Source organism: Protomyctophum bolini (genome assembly GCF_963924005.1).
Source record: "Protomyctophum bolini genome assembly, chromosome: 15".
Classification (NCBI taxonomy): Eukaryota; Metazoa; Chordata; class Actinopteri; order Myctophiformes; family Myctophidae; genus Protomyctophum; species Protomyctophum bolini.
In genome coordinates, this window is record NC_137876.1 from 9562355 (window position 1) to 9579332 (window position 16978).

Here is a 16978-nt window from a genome sequence, read left to right on the forward strand (position 1 = left end):
CAGTTAAAGTGTGATTGCTTTGTTTTCCCACAATTTCTTCTTCAAAGATAAAGCATGCATGTCAGGTTTGGAATGATAGTTTATAGTTATTTGCTAAATAAATCATGTATGGCAGGGGTTTTGCATGTGGTCCCTGACCATGCATTTAATGTAGGCAAGTGACAATGTTTTTCTTCTTGTTCCACGGAACAGTGCACTAAATGACCTGGTGACCTGTGATGACATGTCAATGTTGTCAGTTACTGGAATGTCTGAGGTCAAGAAATTCCACAGAAAAGGGAGTCAGAATCTCAGATTTCCTGGTTGAGTCATTGCAGTGAAACTGTTCGGGTTTGTCTTAATGGGCAATACAGTAGTTTTTAGGGTAATTTTAACAGACATGGGTAAATGCACTGTCCCCCCTTTCTATGCCACACATGACCTAGAAAGAGATAGAAATATTGCTGTCATTCACATGTTAATCCTGACACCTACCACTAACAAATCACACATTTTGTGCATGGTTTTGTTTAGAAACTCTGGCAGGGTAATGTCTTACCCTGCCAGACCCCCTTTTGGCTCTGCCTGTCCCTGGTCCTTTTGGCCCTTCGTCAGTCTAAAAGAAAAGAGTGATGAGTACATCAACAAGTTACAATTACAATACGGTCCTCAGGATTTTATCCACCACACCAGTCGTCGTCATAGCCTTTATTTATATTGTCTGTGCGTGTGTTATGGAATGAGATCTCAGCTAAGGAGATGGTATAAACTATTAAGAAGACCAGAGGCTGATTCTACAAATGCCTTCTACTGTATATCAGTAGTTCTCAAATGTCCATGCATAGGACCCCCCCATAATTATATCGATTTGGCTGCGGACCCCCCATGTGAAAATGTTTTGTACCACGGACCCCCAGAAGTGAAGATTTGTGTAAAAGAAGTCCATCAAATGTACATTTATTTCAAAAATGTCAAACATATTTTCAAGATTTTTAACGCGCTGTGAGCTTGTATATCTGCTATTTTTTAGAACCACTATGGTATCGGATCATTTATTTTAATACTACTATCAGACTTCCCGATTACGATTGGCTGTGTGAGCCTCCTTACTGGCACTACCCCTCCCACCTCACTGCACTGCAGGTTGACAGGAAGGTGTGCGTGTGTGTGTATGTGCGCGTGTAGTCGTGTACGGTACAGTAGCCATGAATTAATAATTCATTTCAGTTCATGCATGATGGGGCTCAGGCAAGGATCTCTGTGAGAACAATACAGAGTACAGTATACTGCGGGCAAAACAGATTCATCCTCAGTGAGGATTTCATTTCACTGGGAGTGAACCTAGATGTGGTATTTTTGTTGTGGGTAGTTAAGCATGCATCTTCATTTCATAGCTGATGATATCATTCAAATATAAACATAGATGTTACAATCAAGCTATATAATTGTGTATAGCTCTATCCTCTCAGTGGCGCCGAAGTCATGCACGTCGTACTGTATAAAATTCAGGTCAGTAGGTTTTCACTTTTCAAAATAGGTCAGTAGACTGGGTAATCCTGTCTCTTGTTTCTAGTATTACACAGCCAATACAATACAAAGTAATGAAACCTGCTCTCTCCCCTAACAAAAATGTTCATGAACCCTAGCATCCCTATTCTGGGGTGAACGTTCAGTGAAAGTCTGCTGTTCTACAAGCTCATAACGCTTTGTATAGCAATGCGTTGTCAGCTTGTAGAACTACTAATTTGAGGGGAAAAAGGACCACAAGTGAGTGGGGTCATTTAAGTGTTAAGTAACCTTTTTCAGATTCAGCCTGGTAAATATATTCATTTTGATGCAGTTAATCCTGCCAATCCTCCTATTTTATTAAGTACCACTGCAGCAAGACGAGGCTCACCTTTGGTGTAACACAGATTTGAAAGTATTTTCAAATTTATACTCCATTCAGTGATATTGTTAGATGACATTTCTTCCACAATTGATTTTAAGACCATACATTGCAATCTGCCTCTCTGACATCTTAGTTCAATGTTTTACTTTTGATTCGTGGCAGCACACACTGCTGGTGTTCTTTTATAGTGTTGTTGGGGCTAAGGTTACTTTGTATGTACATAGCAATGTTTGGAGATGGTCCTGAACTCCTGATCCACTACTGTTTTCTGTGAGCCAGCAGCTGTCTCAGGTCAGTGCACGTTGGGCTCAGTCTTAATACTTGGGTGGCAAGTAGACTGGCACTGTGCCCTGGCTGTTGCCAGAACATTTAATTACACAACTTCTATTGATTTTTACATCATGCTGTTTTCTTGGATTCTTAGGATAAAAGAGCTCATACTGTAGCAGTCACGTGAAATACAAAATATATGAAGATCATACAATATAATGTAGCAGATACACTTTATTGCCAGATAGTGGTTTTATTGTGATGCTATAAATGCATAATACTGTAGTTTGGTGCAAGACAGCTTCATAACATTGAAAGGAAACCACATCTATTTGACAGTGAAAATGTTGTGAATATATTCAGAAGAACAGCGCATGGTGAATAATACGTGATCGATGCTGGAATACTGGTGATCAACACTGAATAGTGAATACAATATAAAATATCAAAGCATTGAAAAATACAAAATGCTGTAAACAAAATTCTTTTAACTTTGACTTAAAAGGAAGGTTAAGGCTACAGAAAAGTGAATAGTTGTTGCTACAAATAAAAGTAGTACAAAACAAGGTTATATTATATAAAAAACTGACTTTAAAGTAGGCCCTATATGGCTTAGGGACTTTACCAATCAATGCAGTCACTAGCTCCACTGTCAACTATGAAAAGCATCCGGCTTCTTATAAAACTCTTCTCATGCTCATAAAATATACTTGCGTATATTGTACATTGCCCTGTTAAATGCATGCTAACCATGTGTGTATATAACACTACTTGGAGAGCATCAGCCTGACTTTCAAAAGGTTGCTCCACACTGCCATGAGGCTGACCAGCTTGCTAGTCTTCTCCACTCCGATGTCGTTTTCCAGTACCCTGGTCCCTGACATACTTATGCCTGTTGCGTTTCTTCTTGCCACGAGTTGGGTCCCACAGGAGAACTTGACGGGCCCTGAGCTACACCCCAGCTGCATTCTGCGTGCTGCTATCTTGTCACCAACCCTTGGGAGCTCACCACAAAGGACGGTTTTATTCACATATTCTACCCAGGAGATACCAAGTGCAATATACAAGTGTACCAGTCGACAAGGGACTTCTTAAGGGTGGGGATGGGGGTCCATGACTCGCAGCCATAGAGCAGGAGCTCCATGGTGGCATGAGAAAAGGAGACTCTGGTCATGGCGGAGCCCCAGACGTTCAGGTCATTGAGAACCCGGCTTTGACCTTCCATATTTCGATGTCCTGCTCAGATCCAGGACCCAAGGTACTAGACCTCCTCCAGTTTCCAGTGTTTTCGGGGGTGCATACTTACAGTAGGTGTATTGTCTGAGACAATCTCTGTATCCTTGACATTCAGCCTCCACTTGGAGGAGCAGTTCTTGCACCTCTGCCTCTCACACCAGTATGGGTCACCGTAGTGTGATGACAAGAACAACAATTGGTGAACAGGAAGGCGTATGTGTATGATATAACAAAAAGGTTTCATACCTATTTCATGGCTATTTGAGCGAGAAGAGCTTGTACTGTATTTATGTGGGCATTGGATATAAATTGGACATGAAACTTGTACAACTGGCCTCGTCTTGGAAAGATTGTATAAGGCACAAGGGTTGTGGTTTGTCAACTAGTCACTACAAAAAGCAGTTACCGTCCAGCAGAGGTCAAAATAAAAACAAATGCATGTTTTTATACACCTACATTACAAATGACGTTACAAACTGCACACAAGCCTCCATATAGATGTGTTTTGGTGAAAGTACTGAAGCCCTATTCAAAAGTTCAAAAATAGCTGATTTTCCATGTCGTCTGTCTTGTATAGCTTTGGAGATGAACCAAATTATATTGATATTAAAATTCTTCAGAATTGTTTAAAAATGTGTATAAATGAGTTGATTCCTAAATATGTGTTTTTCTCCATTTTGGAATATTGGCAGGACCAATCACTAATCAAACTAGCCAGTAGCCACAAGGAATCTGAATGACCCACTTTGACATGGGGTCTTCATGTGCTAACCTGCATCCTGGGAAAGTGGTGAAACTGAATTAGGCCTGAATGTTGTGAATCAGAAGCCATACAAAAAAGAAAACAGGTTTTAGGTAGCATTCTTAAGTCTCATGAGATCCTCTTCACACTCGAATTTGGTATCCATTCATGTCTGAGGGCGGTTTCTGATCCAAAGCTTTCTTTTCTCCGGATGGCCTATAACAAACATAAGCAATTATGAGACACACTGTTTAATTAACACTAGAATGGAATAATGTCACTTATGTCAGGATAAGTGGATAACACATCACACTAGGATATACAATATATTCCTAAATCCTAAATTTCTTCCCTTGAACATAAACACTTGTCACTACTAGGTACAGTAACTAGCAACTGTATATTCTGTCAAAAATGTAGATCCCACATGTGTCCTACCGTCTCTCTATGCGACTGATCCTGCGCATGGGGCTTCCTTGCCCCCGAAGTGGGGAACCCATGCTGTTCCTTCTGTCTTTGGTGGGAGAGGGAGGAGCAGGCTTTCCGATCTTCAAAAATATATATACATACAGTAGGTTCACATTAACTTCTTAGTGGAACATATTTGGCTGAATTCACACATATAAACACACACTTATTATTTAATCAGGAACTAAAACAAAAAAACAAGACCCTAATCTAGGTTTCAACTACCAGTATTTAAATGCATCACGAAGGTGAGTTAGTTTAACTATGGATATAGGGGAAACAATGTTAAGCAGATGGTCAAATCCTTCCACTTTAATGTGTCAGTGGAAAGTGGAAAGGCATTTCTATAAACTGTCGCCCATTGAAGGATGGAGCCAGCCATGCATAAAGCAGAGCAGAGCCATTGCATTCGTTTTATTGCACACAGTGCTCAGCTTCATGGCTGCTTTCATTACTGTGAGAGACGATAGACGACGAGAGATCATCATAGGAGAAACAGTTCTGCAAACGGGGTCATGCATGATGGCACAGCGGTTCAGAAGAAGTCAAAAGTCTTAAGAACTGAATAAAAAGATATATAATTATGAGGTTTGTTCAATCGCTCTGAAACAGTTCAGCACAGTATGGACACTGGATAAGCACTCCTAGTGGTGTATATTGTTGTATACTGTATTTTGTTTGCCAATATTATTGAGGGTGTTGCGTTGATTTGTCTTTCTATCATGTTGTATCTATTCTACAGTACATTTTTTTCTTGCCCTTTAATCTATATCTTGACTGCTGTGCTATCTTTGGCAACTGAATTTCCATTGCAGGATAAATAAAGGTCTTATAATAAAAAGGAACTTTGCATCTGCTGAGGACATATCGTATTTTACTCCACCATCCTCCCTCCCATGATTCATATAAAATGGGGGTCAGATGCATGCTGTTTCAATTTCATGCTGTTAAAAGCTTTTGCAGTTTGTGCTGTTTTCAGCATGCACAGACTGGGACTTTGATTCTAAGTGAATACTTCTACCTCAGGCCCTAGACGGTGATATACTGTACCTTAAGTCTCATGTCTCGTGTATGTCGCTCCAGGTCTCTCCTGAGTTCCTCCTTGGACAGTTTATCTACATCCAGAATGGAGTGCTTCCACTCTATCTGCTCGACGCTGTGAAGGTCGTGGGATACATACTGTCCAATCTTCACCTTGCGCAGGGTATGCCAGTAGCCCCTGTAGGCACCCTCAAATTCATGCACCAGGTCTGCCAGTGTTCGGAACTCAAGGGGCTTGAACATGAGGTCCTCCCTCCGGCTGATGCCCAGTGCCCCGAAGCGACCCCCACTGTGCACCCCTAGCACAATGTGGTTGAAGTGGTTCCCTGAGAACTGAGTCTTAAAGCTGAGGGGGAAGCGCTCCACACCAGGCATGCTGTTGGTGAGGTAACTGCAACATGTTTGGTCAAGGAAATCACTCTTACAGCCGTGATTGTACCCAGGCGTGCTCCTCGTTTATCTCAAAAGTGTTTTAAAAAGTTATGTTTGAGCAACAATGATGTGTTTTGGGAGTACTGAGCAAAGAACAAGCACTTGTTATGTTTGCAACACTGTTGACACGAATCGACTAGAATCACTGAATGTGTGGTTGGCCATCATTCCAGTATTGTTGACATACAGATATGGATCTTTTCACATGATGTGATGAGCAACCCACGAGGCTGTGATGTTATCACGGATTACACTGGATGATTTTCTTGAGGGCAGTTTGGAAGTCCAATACAGAGTGGCTATGTACTGTATATGCTTCCATAAAACACATTTCGCACCCCATTTTTGCCATTTCTGCAGGAATTCTGACAAAGTTTTGACAAAGATTTCAAGATGATAACAAGCAATGATGATGACAAGTTACAAATTGTAACCTTCTCAGCATATTAAGTGTCGTAGACTCATAGACAATATGTAATGCACGTGAAAAGATACATTCCAAGGACCACTGCCTCCAGACACTTGATTGGTAGAGCTTCTCGGGTCATCTCCTTAGCAATGTCCATCAACCTGAACAGAAAATATTGTATTAGATTAATTGTATTAGAAAAATTATCAGCCAGCATTTGTCCTAACCTATCTTTGGGAAAGGCTTAGGAATAATATGCCGGCCACTGGTTTTATAATCTTGTGCAATGACAAATCACTTAAATTAAAACAATCACATTTGCTAATGATTTTAATTCATACAGATGAGCAAAAATAATAATTTTCATGCATTTTAATGGTGGCTAGTAGTGCACAGCCAGGTGGAGTCAAATATTCCAGTTGGTTGAACTGATGTGCCTATTATTTGGTGCACCACCATATAATTTAGGTGCACCCACACATACACAAATACAGAAACCTGCTAAATGTAAGGTGCACTGTATCGACCAATTGGATTTTTTTGTTGGGCTTTAAAGTTAAATGTTTTCCACAAACCTCTAAAGAGTCCATATTAGATGACCTGCGGTCATTGAAAAATGCACCCTGAGCCTCATGCTGGCAAGACATGTCCTGTTAAGCATAAGCACTAGTTGGTGGTTTGGTTTCAAATGCCCTGAGGGAAACTAGAAATATCGCTCATCCACATATATATACTGTTGCTTCTTCTCAACATCTGTCATCACCGGACATCACTAGCACAAACCAGACCGGAGGAAATCATCCTGATTGATTTGATGTCCTATGTCTGCCACAACCCTTGGCAATTCTCATTGTGTTTGACATTTACAAAACTCCTACTGTACTGTTCCAAGGCCATCCGGCCACAAACATCACAAGCTAAGAATAACCAATGACATTCAGTCAAAGATGTAAAAACAATGGTTTCTTACGCAGTAAGAGGTCGGCTCTTCTTGATTTCAAAAAATTGTGTCCCAGTGTGATTGTACCTGTAGGAAAATGTTAAGTTCATAACATAATAATCACATGCCTAAGTTAATAGGCAATAAAAGTGGTTTAGAGGGATTTGGTAGAACACGCAGCAACATTACATCAGGGAGGAAAGACAATGTTTGTGATATTCATATATTGTGACTTAATTATGAATGAGTTCCTGTGACTGTTCTTTTTATAGCATATACACATGTGAGTGACCTACTTTGTGACGTCCGCCCTATATCTATACCATGCTTCTCGCCCTCAGGCCGAGGGCCCCTGAGGACGCATAAGTAAACGGAAGGGATAGAGTAGTATTTTCTGCTACGCTATTTTGTTCAATTACTGCTATGTGGTAAAATGTCCTTTTGTTTAAGATCAGTTATGTATTATGTATTACCAAGCATGTACAATCGTACAGTATAAAAGAAAAGCTGTCTTAGCTAATAGCAAAGTGCTAAATAATTTACTTTCAGATATCTAAGATATCTATATAGGAAAACTATGAATATAATTTGTGTTAGTATTGATTGCTTTAAGTTTGTATTGACAAAGGTCAAGTGCTTATTTCCATTGTGGTTCTTTCAGTGGAGGAATTACCACGTTTTATAGGATTTAATAATTAGTTAATACAGTATAGAATTGTAACTTTATTTTTCCTATTGGGAATTTTGGCTTGCAGTGAACCACATTTGAGGTGTAAAACTGTTGTAAGAACAATAAAAAATGAAATAGGCAAAAATAACAAAACATACGGTACATTGTAGAGGCTGTTTCATGGACCAGCTGGAATTTCATTGAGTTTGTTTAGTTTATACAGTAACTAGGGGGATGAAGGACTGTTTAGTTCTGTTTTTCTTATAGACTGTAGGCCTGGAGCCTACGGCGAGTGGGAAGTGAAACTAATTCTGCAAATGCTGTGACAAATTTCAGAGAGTGCTTTGTCTACAGCCCTTGTCTTGTAGATGTGTTAAATATTATTTTACTTAACTCCACAATACTGACTGTGTAATCAAGCTGATTTAGAAATATAACAGAAATACATCCTCTCACTCTCTGCACTTTTATGGGATAAAATATGAAATATCCAGACAGAAATTGTGAAAATTGCAAGAAATAGCTGATTTATGTAGATCATCTTTTTGATTTTTCTTTAACAATTTATTTTACACTTTTCATATACCGTCTAGCAGTGTAACTTATTGTAATGTAATGACTCGTTCTGACTGAAATCATGCCCATGAAGTTGGTCTAAAATCTAAATCATACTCCATAGTGAAATGGTGTCAGCGCAAATCAAAATCTCCGTTTTTTTGGCCAAGCGACACCATCACAGATTATATTTTAAGCTTCACTCCTAGCTTTCTGAAGCTGACCAGTGACCACTACCCAGCATGTTGGCAACGCGGACGATGAAAGGATACTGCAAATCCCTGATGTATTTCTGTATGGCTTCCAGGCGCTGTGGGATACTGGTGGTAGGTTGATATGTAGGCACGCTCGGCATTGGAATCTGCAGAGCAGAGGACACAAACAACTGCATTAACGTCATACAATCCCTATATTCACTACAGCATGAGAATGTCCTCTTGTTCAGTCTGCAGGCTCCATTCTCTTCCGTGTAATTAATGACAAGAATCGTAATTCCTCTGTGGAAACTCTTTCCCATGAGTTGCAGTCACTGAATCTATGATACGATTCCTTGTCTGGCGCCGGCAGGCATAGACATTACTGCACTATGACTAATGACACATAGTATGACTATGAACGAGCATGTTGGCTAATGGCTATACATGTGGTCTAAAAAGCTGCAGATTTGCACGTTATTGCATCTTTTGTTTCCGAGACAGAGCAGACAGCAGAGCAAATAAACGTAATTAAAAAAATTGAATCAGGAACACAGCCTTTTGCACATATTGTGACATGCACATGGCTCTTAGTCTGTATGGCAATTGTGTGCCAATGACTTGACTAAATTCAACTTTGACCCAAAACACTATGGTGTGACTCAGAACACTGTGGCGTTAATGTCTTCTGCAAAGAAGTATGGCTAAGTGTGAAGTGTAGAGTTTCTGAGACATTTACCAGGTGCTGATTAATCCTGAAGAAGATTTAATACTGATTTGATATCTGTCAATCAATACTCTTTTCATAGCAGTCATTTTGATAGGTAAAATCAGCTAATAAATAGTGGGTGGAATAGTGTGTCAGCATGGATGGATGTCTGTAGTCATCTTCATTCTGGCAAACAGAAACACAGAGATGACACGTGCATGCGCGTGTGCGCGCGCACACACACACACACACACACACACACACACACACACACACACACACACACACACACACACACACACACACACACACACATCTGAGATGTGACAAATGTCCATACTTAAAGATAGTTCATGTAGTGCTCTTTTGTCACATGCACTGCACACGTGCACTGACTACCTGCGCAGTTGCACATAAATCCACAAAATGTGCTTTCACTCCACATGAGTATATATTATATAGGTTATATTCAGGTTATTGTTCTGTGCACTTGACTTGTCCTTATAGTTGAACAACAATAAACTTAACTTTGAATCTTAAACTTGGGACATTGTCACATACTCAAGGGGGCAATGCCTCACCTTAGGTAGATCAGTGGCACCACGGATCCCTTTGGCCAAAGCCTCACTGTGGGGGTGAATTCTGACCACATGACGCCACATCCTCTCCCAAGTCTCTTCATCCACCGGTAGGCCTCCTCTGTTCACAAAGAAGGGCACCTCTCCATCCCTCAAGTCGTCCTCACCCTCATCCTCCTGTTCGTCATCTCTCTCCTCCACCGAGTCTACCGTGGTCCTCAGCATCTCTCTGCCACACCGGATGCCAACAGGACTCCTGGCACAGAAATGCCTCTTGCAGGTGCTTTGTGTCCTTTCACTGTTAATCTGATTGGAGGTTTACAGCTAAAACGACTCCCCCCACGACATATGACCAACTCATCACCTCCAGGAGGTTATCCAAAGGATTATTATTCATACAAATTGTTTGGATTCTTTCATGAACAAGGCTACGATTTTTGTAGTGAATCGACAGGACGTTTCAGCTGAAAACGTTCTTTCAACATTTAACGTTGATTAGGCACAATCTTGCAGAACGTCGCATGGCACTTAACTATTATATGTTTCATCCTATTCAAGTTGTAACAGATAATCTAAGAAGACACTAAGGCGATTTAAGATAAACGCGTGGAATGGTACACGGTCCAACACGGATAGCTACAGCCTTTGTTCTAAAACCTAACGCGAAAATATCCTCCCGCGTGAACCTGTATCAAAACACAACAGGAAAAAATGTTTATAGTCTAATAACGACTCTAAAAGAGGATTAAAATCACCTGTACCGTTATAATCCCAGAGGTCAGTCATTCACTGTAGCCTATACATCCATGCAGTCCGATGAAGTTGGATGTAATCACTTTTCTTTTTAAAGACTATTATTCATTTATGCTCTTTTATTTCCAAATCCTATCTTTTTAGCACAGCTAGCCATTGTTCATCTTAACGTAGCCCGGTTCCTTCAGTCTGAACTGGGTTCTGGGTTGAGCCCAGGTCCGGTCCAACCAAAGACACTCCCAGAGCTCAGCTGTAACGTTTGGACTGCGCATGCTCTTTGGGCGGATTTATGCTCCGTCGTACGACGGTGGCGCTTGCCAAAGACAAGAAGATCTTTTGGCAAGCAGCTGTTCAGATTCCCAGACAGACCGACCACAGGAAGAAAATGGTGGTGTGTGTGTGTGTATATATATAATATATATATATATATATATATATATATATAGTTCAGTATACCATTTATATATTAGCTCTATATTGTGACTGTAATCATTACTAGTTTGATCAGTAACAGGGATCTTAATTCCCTCTCCAGCCCTTTATATAAAAATAATTTCATTAGGTTGGGATACAAATTTTATCCAATCAGGAGAGAACAGAGAACTCATACAAGATATATGATAAGTAAAATGTAAGTGATGACACAAATAAATGAGAAGACACATTTTAAACTGTAACACTATACATTTAAGTGATGTACTCTCTCCTAGTTGGGTGAAATTGGCAACGCCCCTGAAATGTATTTTCTGTTTATTGAAGAGATGGATTGGCGACAGACCCATAGTACTGAACAAGCAATGATTACTAAGTGAATACACAGCTTGCCTTCAAAATCAGTAGTTCTTACACTTTGAAGATTTGTCAATGTTCAAAAATAGATGTACATGAACAAGCACGCCAGCACCAAGAGACTCAATGTAAACTTGTATATCTTCTATTTTTGAATGTCCAACTAAAATGTACAGTAATTTAAATATGGCTGATGGTATAATGGAACAATTTACCAAGACAACCTGCATGGCAATATTTTATTCAGTTTTCAAAGTGGGGAATGTATTCATTTGCAAATACAAAATGACAAATGTCTTTCTTTTTTTTTAAGAAAACTTAAAGCAATTTGCAATTTTATTACATCCGCCATACACCTCTCAAAAGCAGCTGGTAAAATGTAAGGATATGTAAATAAGGATAAAAAAGGGGGGGAAAAAACAGACAACTTCAATGGATGTTACAATCTTGGAGCACCGTAGTCATCAGGCATCCTTTCAATATTATATCTGTAACAGAAAAACAAAACAATCAGTGGTAAACATGAATATATTCAGAATGTTTTAATACAGAGCCATTTTGTATAAATCTAACCTATATAAAAATACCTAAACACTTTTAACACAGTGGTTCCATTTTGGGTCATTATATATATATATACACCAAACAAAAACGGGGGAAAAAAAAAAGTTTTCAAATTGTTCAAAAGTAAGAAAAATAGCTACCGTATCTACACACTCACGTCGCATTGTATCGTTACACATTTTTAATATTTTGTACATAAAAGTACTGTAATATAGGGCTGTAGTGGTTAATAATCTTTACTAGACCGGTGCCTGGCTGTAGAGCACAGAGTCGGTAACGATGGAAGTTGGAGATCCATGCCCCACCCGGCTATGCAATACCCATCCGTCTGTATCCCTTTTATGCCCATATGGAGATTTCGGAATCTGTCTCTCTGTGTCCCTTTATTCAGGCATGACCAAATATGGCATGTCAAAACAGGTCAGCTCCATATATGGACCCTGGGCAGGGGCCCTGTCCAGAGCCCGGGCAGAGGCCTTTTGTGGCGGTTCTGGTTCTGGACCAACTCGACACCGGGCACTGCACTCCCTGTGGGGGTATGGAACGTGTGTGTCTAATATGAAGTCGGTGGGGCGAACGGTTCTCGAGTTGCGTGGATTACAGACGTACAGACATGCAGAGACAGATAATATGTTCAGTAGTGGAAACTGCCATGATTGTACGTACCTGTGGTTGGAGATGTACATGATGGGGACTCCAGGAATCTTCCTGACTCTTCTTTTTAGGTCTCGATCCACAGTGGCCAGGATGTAACACTTGTGCTGTGGAAGAGTTTTTTAAACTATTAATGTTCATGCTTCAGTGACAATGTAGTGGATTCGGATGCCATCAATGCATTGAAAGGGACAACATCACATGTAATCAGAGCATAATATGAGCCGACAATTGATATTTCTCCTAATCCATTTTGGGCGGAAACATTATGTTATAATTTAGCTATTGAAAAATAGCAGATCTACAAGCTCATAGAGCGCCACTCTACGAGCTTGTAGGTCTGCTATTTTTTTTTTTTAATCGTGAAAATAAAGGATTTAGAAGATTTTTTTTAAATGTTGAGGTCAGGCCTAAATGGACTAAAGGAACTGGTAGCATGCATCTCCAGCCATTGTACACAAAACGATCTGCACATTATGGTGGACTAGCAGATGGTAACTGATTCCCCACGCTTGAAGCCATGAAATCTGTACATTTGCCACAGTCATTTTTCTAGTAAAAAGTAGAAGTTTCTGTTAACATGAGTAATAACATACTATTATTTTTAACATGTTGGTAGCCGTTATGCAATAGTCTCGCATTGACAATCATCGCGCCACCAGTCACATGGCCCAAGATTTATCTTTCTGCCAGAACAGTATATATTGCCAATTGCCAACTGAATGACACAAGACGCTTTTTGGTTTGTTTTTCTTTTCCTTACGGAGTGTGTAGATAGACATGCGTGTAGATAGACAAGAAAGCAAGGGCACAGAAAGGAGCGAGAACATGCAAGACATGGGAGCCAGACAGACTCAAAGAGATTTGCGTCTCGACTCCTCACGACTCACAAGAAGCATACTGTGGTTGGTAACTGGCTGCACCACCAGTCACTCCAAGCTTTGCCTTTTTAACAAAGACACTTGCATGGATCAAAGTGTGTAGAACCTTTTAATTTTGTACCGTTACTACATTCAAGTAAAATATATTACCTGTGTCACTCTTTGGACTAAACAGTCATCGGCATATGTTCCTTTGTGTGTGCATGGCAGGCGCTCAAACCGAGGATCCTTGGCAATCCTGTAATGACAAATAAATTGATAGCATGGCCCCATCATCTAGGTACAATCCTAAAAATGTTATGAAAAGTCCACACATTAGGTTAACTCAACATATACCTGAGTGCAACTCTGTACTTCATTCCCAGCTTTTCAATCTCAGCCATAACACAGTCTGTGATGCATGGAATACCTTGATGGGAAATAATGCCATATTGTATCAAATCATTAAGTTAATCACTTTCCCTATTTTGGGCATGTTGAAGGCGAAAACCTATGTTTAGCATAGTATTCCTCTATACATACTCTGTGTTTCAGAGGTGGATTGTGGAGAGTAAAACTTTGCATATACCGGCAATAACATCATCAGTGGTTGGCATCAACTTTCTAGGAAGATAAAGGCAGTAGTTTCCATTATCTTGGGATCCCTACCAATGCTGTAATTTGTAGGCAATTTTACAAACTATCCACACTCCACAAGCCTCCTGACAGACACATACAGAGTAGACGGAAATGGTATCACTTACAAAGCTCTGGTTGAAATATTTTAAGTGGTTAATCTTCTGCATTCTATTCCCCAAACAACTGGCAAGTACTCACATTTGGCATACAGGCAATCCATCATAGACTGCACAATGTCTAATTTGGCCTTGATGGAGAAGTTGATGAAATTTGTATCAACCAGAACGTGGTACGGTGGACCAAGCTGAGTGTTGTACTGGAAGAAGAGACATGAGGGATACTTTGGCCTGCATGGAGAGTAGAGAAAAATCAGTGAAGGCCATTGACCACACTTCATTACCTGAATCATATTCTGCTCTGCTCAACGTACGTACACTTCAACCTGCTTGAGCTCTGAGGGATCCTTTTTCCTCTTTTCTTTTGCCTTGGCACGGTCCTTCTCTTTTCTAGAAAAAGAAAGGGGTGTTCATAGTTTGTGGGCCACACATTTTCATTGCATATATCTATATTATATCTATAATTCATGAGCACTATAGCCACCAGCCTACTGTAGTTAATGGTCATTGAGAATATTGTACTATTGAAGGTTTAATAATGGTATAAAACAGTTGCCATAACAACAATACTCACATTCTCCCATCTTTAAGACTTATCATTCTTTTCATTGCAGCAAACTTCTTTGTCTTCGCCTTCGCCTGGATTGTAGATATTAAAAAATCAGTTAACTTCAACTTGAATCCCTTTTGTAATAAAAAAAAGCAACCTTGCATAGGATAGAAAGCAATATAGCGTTCTTTCATGGCATTATGTTAAGTCTTGTCTAATCTAGTGAGACAGTCAAATTGAAAAGTAACTAGTAAGGCTAAGGTCGCATTCACACCTCTACTTCGGTAGACTCGATGCGAATGGGCGGACTCTACACAAACACACATACCATTTTTATGATCCGACTCCAGACCAGCGGAGCCGCCTGTCAGGATTCCCGGTCAAGGTCTGTACTACGAGTGCAAACTCTTTATGTGACATGCAAGATGCAACATTGTGCAAATGTGCGATGGAACCCTTACCCAATAGCCTTCATTCTCTCGATATATATCCTGACCTGTACACTGCATTGCTCTTGTGTGTAACCTTCAGCATATTTGATATAGGCATATGATCGCCTGGCCATATTGCAATAAGTGCTTCTATCTCTTCATTAGACCATGTCTGTCCACGGGACATATTTACGCGTTGCTGCGTAATAATGCCTTCTCCTTCCTTCTTGAGTGCCAAGTACCAACTTCTTCTTCTCCGATCCCGACGAACTTTGCTGTGTGTCCTCCCCCCATCTCTCTCCCCCCTTTCCTAGTGTCTACCTAGTACATACTATCAAATAAAGGCAAAAAAGCAAAAAAATATATATAAAACAAATTGTAAATATACAGAAATGCAGATTAACGCAGTTTTGCACAAGTTCCCACAGTCTCCTACTGCTACTCTATGTATATCTTTGAAACATCTCATCAACACTCAAGCGACACCGCAGGTGTCCGTGACCAGACCAGTGGTACAGCTGCGTCTGTTGGAGAGTTACCCTAGGGGGTAACGCCGTCCCAAATACAGACAAGGTAACCGAAGGTCCTGAAAGGGGCTAGCATGCTGGTGTGAATGCGACCTAAGTAGTAAGTACTGTAGTCAAGTTAACTAAACCAAGTTCAATTTTAGGTACTTTTACAGTACTTGAGTTCATCATCATACCCGGAAGTAATGCGGAAACGACTACTGAGTGGCAAAAAACTACTTTCTGGCCTTGACAGCCCATACATCCAAACAGAAAAGTCCTATATATAGTGTTTTCACTGAGACCACGTGATGTACAGTGTCAATATGATATTTCGGGGCGTGTCATAGCCCCTTTAAAGTAATGAACTTGAAGACATTAACACAATCGTATTGTAATCGTAATTAGTATTGCACAATGAGTACTTTTACGTTTGGTACTGTAAATATAATTTGATGCCAATCCCCCCCCCCCCCCCAAACACACACACACTTAAGTAAAAGTTTTGAATGCAGGAAGTATACCTGTAAATGAGCATTTCTACATTGTTACTTCTTTGTTCCACCATTATTTTAATATAATGTAACTCACACAGATCACTGAAACTATAGCCTAGCTCACAGGAGGCGACACACTGTGAGCTTGTTGTAGATCAGTTATGCTCGGCTAGCGATGCTAGGCTAGGCTGCTGGTATGGGGCACAGTCACAGACACATCCAAACGTTACACGTCCCAAAACAACCACCAACGTTGAATAACACCTAACCAACACATACAGTGACATTTACAGTACATAGATGACATATTTAGAGAGCACATTACCATGTTTTAATCCAAAACAAATGGCTCCAACCTATGTATACCGAACCTCGTGTGTAGCAGCAAACAAGTAGTTGTATACAGTAGTGCCGTCACTGCCGTGCGACAACTAATCAGTGTTGCCATGTCTTGAGAGAGAAACAAGCAACCAGGTATATGAAAACCTAACCTCGCCTCACCCAT

The 16978-nt window shown here is 40.2% G+C and overlaps 2 protein-coding genes across 3 annotated transcripts; both read right to left on the minus strand.

Moving 5' to 3' along the window:
• Nucleotides 1-2369: 2369 nt before the first annotated feature.
• Nucleotides 2370-11094, minus strand: vash1 (vasohibin 1). Of its 2 annotated transcripts, XM_080783818.1 has the most exons (8): nucleotides 10876-11094; nucleotides 10118-10420; nucleotides 8906-8994; nucleotides 7439-7495; nucleotides 6555-6629; nucleotides 5637-6018; nucleotides 4557-4666; nucleotides 2370-4334 (listed from the first exon to the last, which is right to left on the minus strand). In XM_080783818.1, the coding sequence occupies exons 2-8, from the start codon at nucleotides 10337-10339 to the stop codon at nucleotides 4262-4264; spliced, it is 1008 nt and encodes a 335-aa protein (XP_080639944.1). In that variant the 5' UTR covers nucleotides 10340-10420; nucleotides 10876-11094; the 3' UTR covers nucleotides 2370-4261. The 2 variants fall into 2 exon arrangements, with proteins under 2 accessions (XP_080639944.1, XP_080639943.1); XM_080783817.1 differs by having other exon boundaries at nucleotides 10118-11094.
• Nucleotides 11095-11889: 795 nt separating this feature from the next.
• On the minus strand, nucleotides 11890-16896 carry fcf1 (FCF1 rRNA-processing protein). Its single transcript, XM_080783325.1, has 8 exons — nucleotides 16799-16896; nucleotides 15064-15128; nucleotides 14808-14879; nucleotides 14572-14720; nucleotides 14092-14164; nucleotides 13906-13993; nucleotides 12887-12981; nucleotides 11890-12144 (listed from the first exon to the last, which is right to left on the minus strand). Exons 1-8 carry the CDS (start codon nucleotides 16799-16801, stop codon nucleotides 12096-12098), a joined length of 594 nt encoding a protein of 197 aa, XP_080639451.1. The 5' UTR covers nucleotides 16802-16896; the 3' UTR covers nucleotides 11890-12095.
• Between the last annotated feature and the right edge of the window lie 82 nt (nucleotides 16897-16978).

Bases quoted from the DNA above. Each gene is read 5' to 3' on its own strand.
- vash1 (XM_080783818.1), bottom strand. From the start codon at position 10,339: ATGCTGAGGACCACGGTAGACTCGGTGGAGGAGAGAGATGACGAACAG. The intron at 7,496-8,905 runs GTATCCTTTCAT...ATTTTCCTACAG, and splicing joins AAATACATCAGGGATTTGCA to GTACAATCACACTGGGACAC. The intron at 4,667-5,636 runs GTACAGTATATC...ATATTTTTGAAG, and splicing joins CACGAGACATGAGACTTAAG to ATCGGAAAGCCTGCTCCTCC.
- fcf1 (XM_080783325.1), bottom strand. The intron at 14,721-14,807 runs GTACGTACGTTG...CTCTCCATGCAG, and splicing joins GAGCTCAAGCAGGTTGAAGT to GCCAAAGTATCCCTCATGTC. The intron at 12,982-13,905 runs GTAATATATTTT...ACTCTTCCACAG, and splicing joins TAGTCCAAAGAGTGACACAG to CACAAGTGTTACATCCTGGC.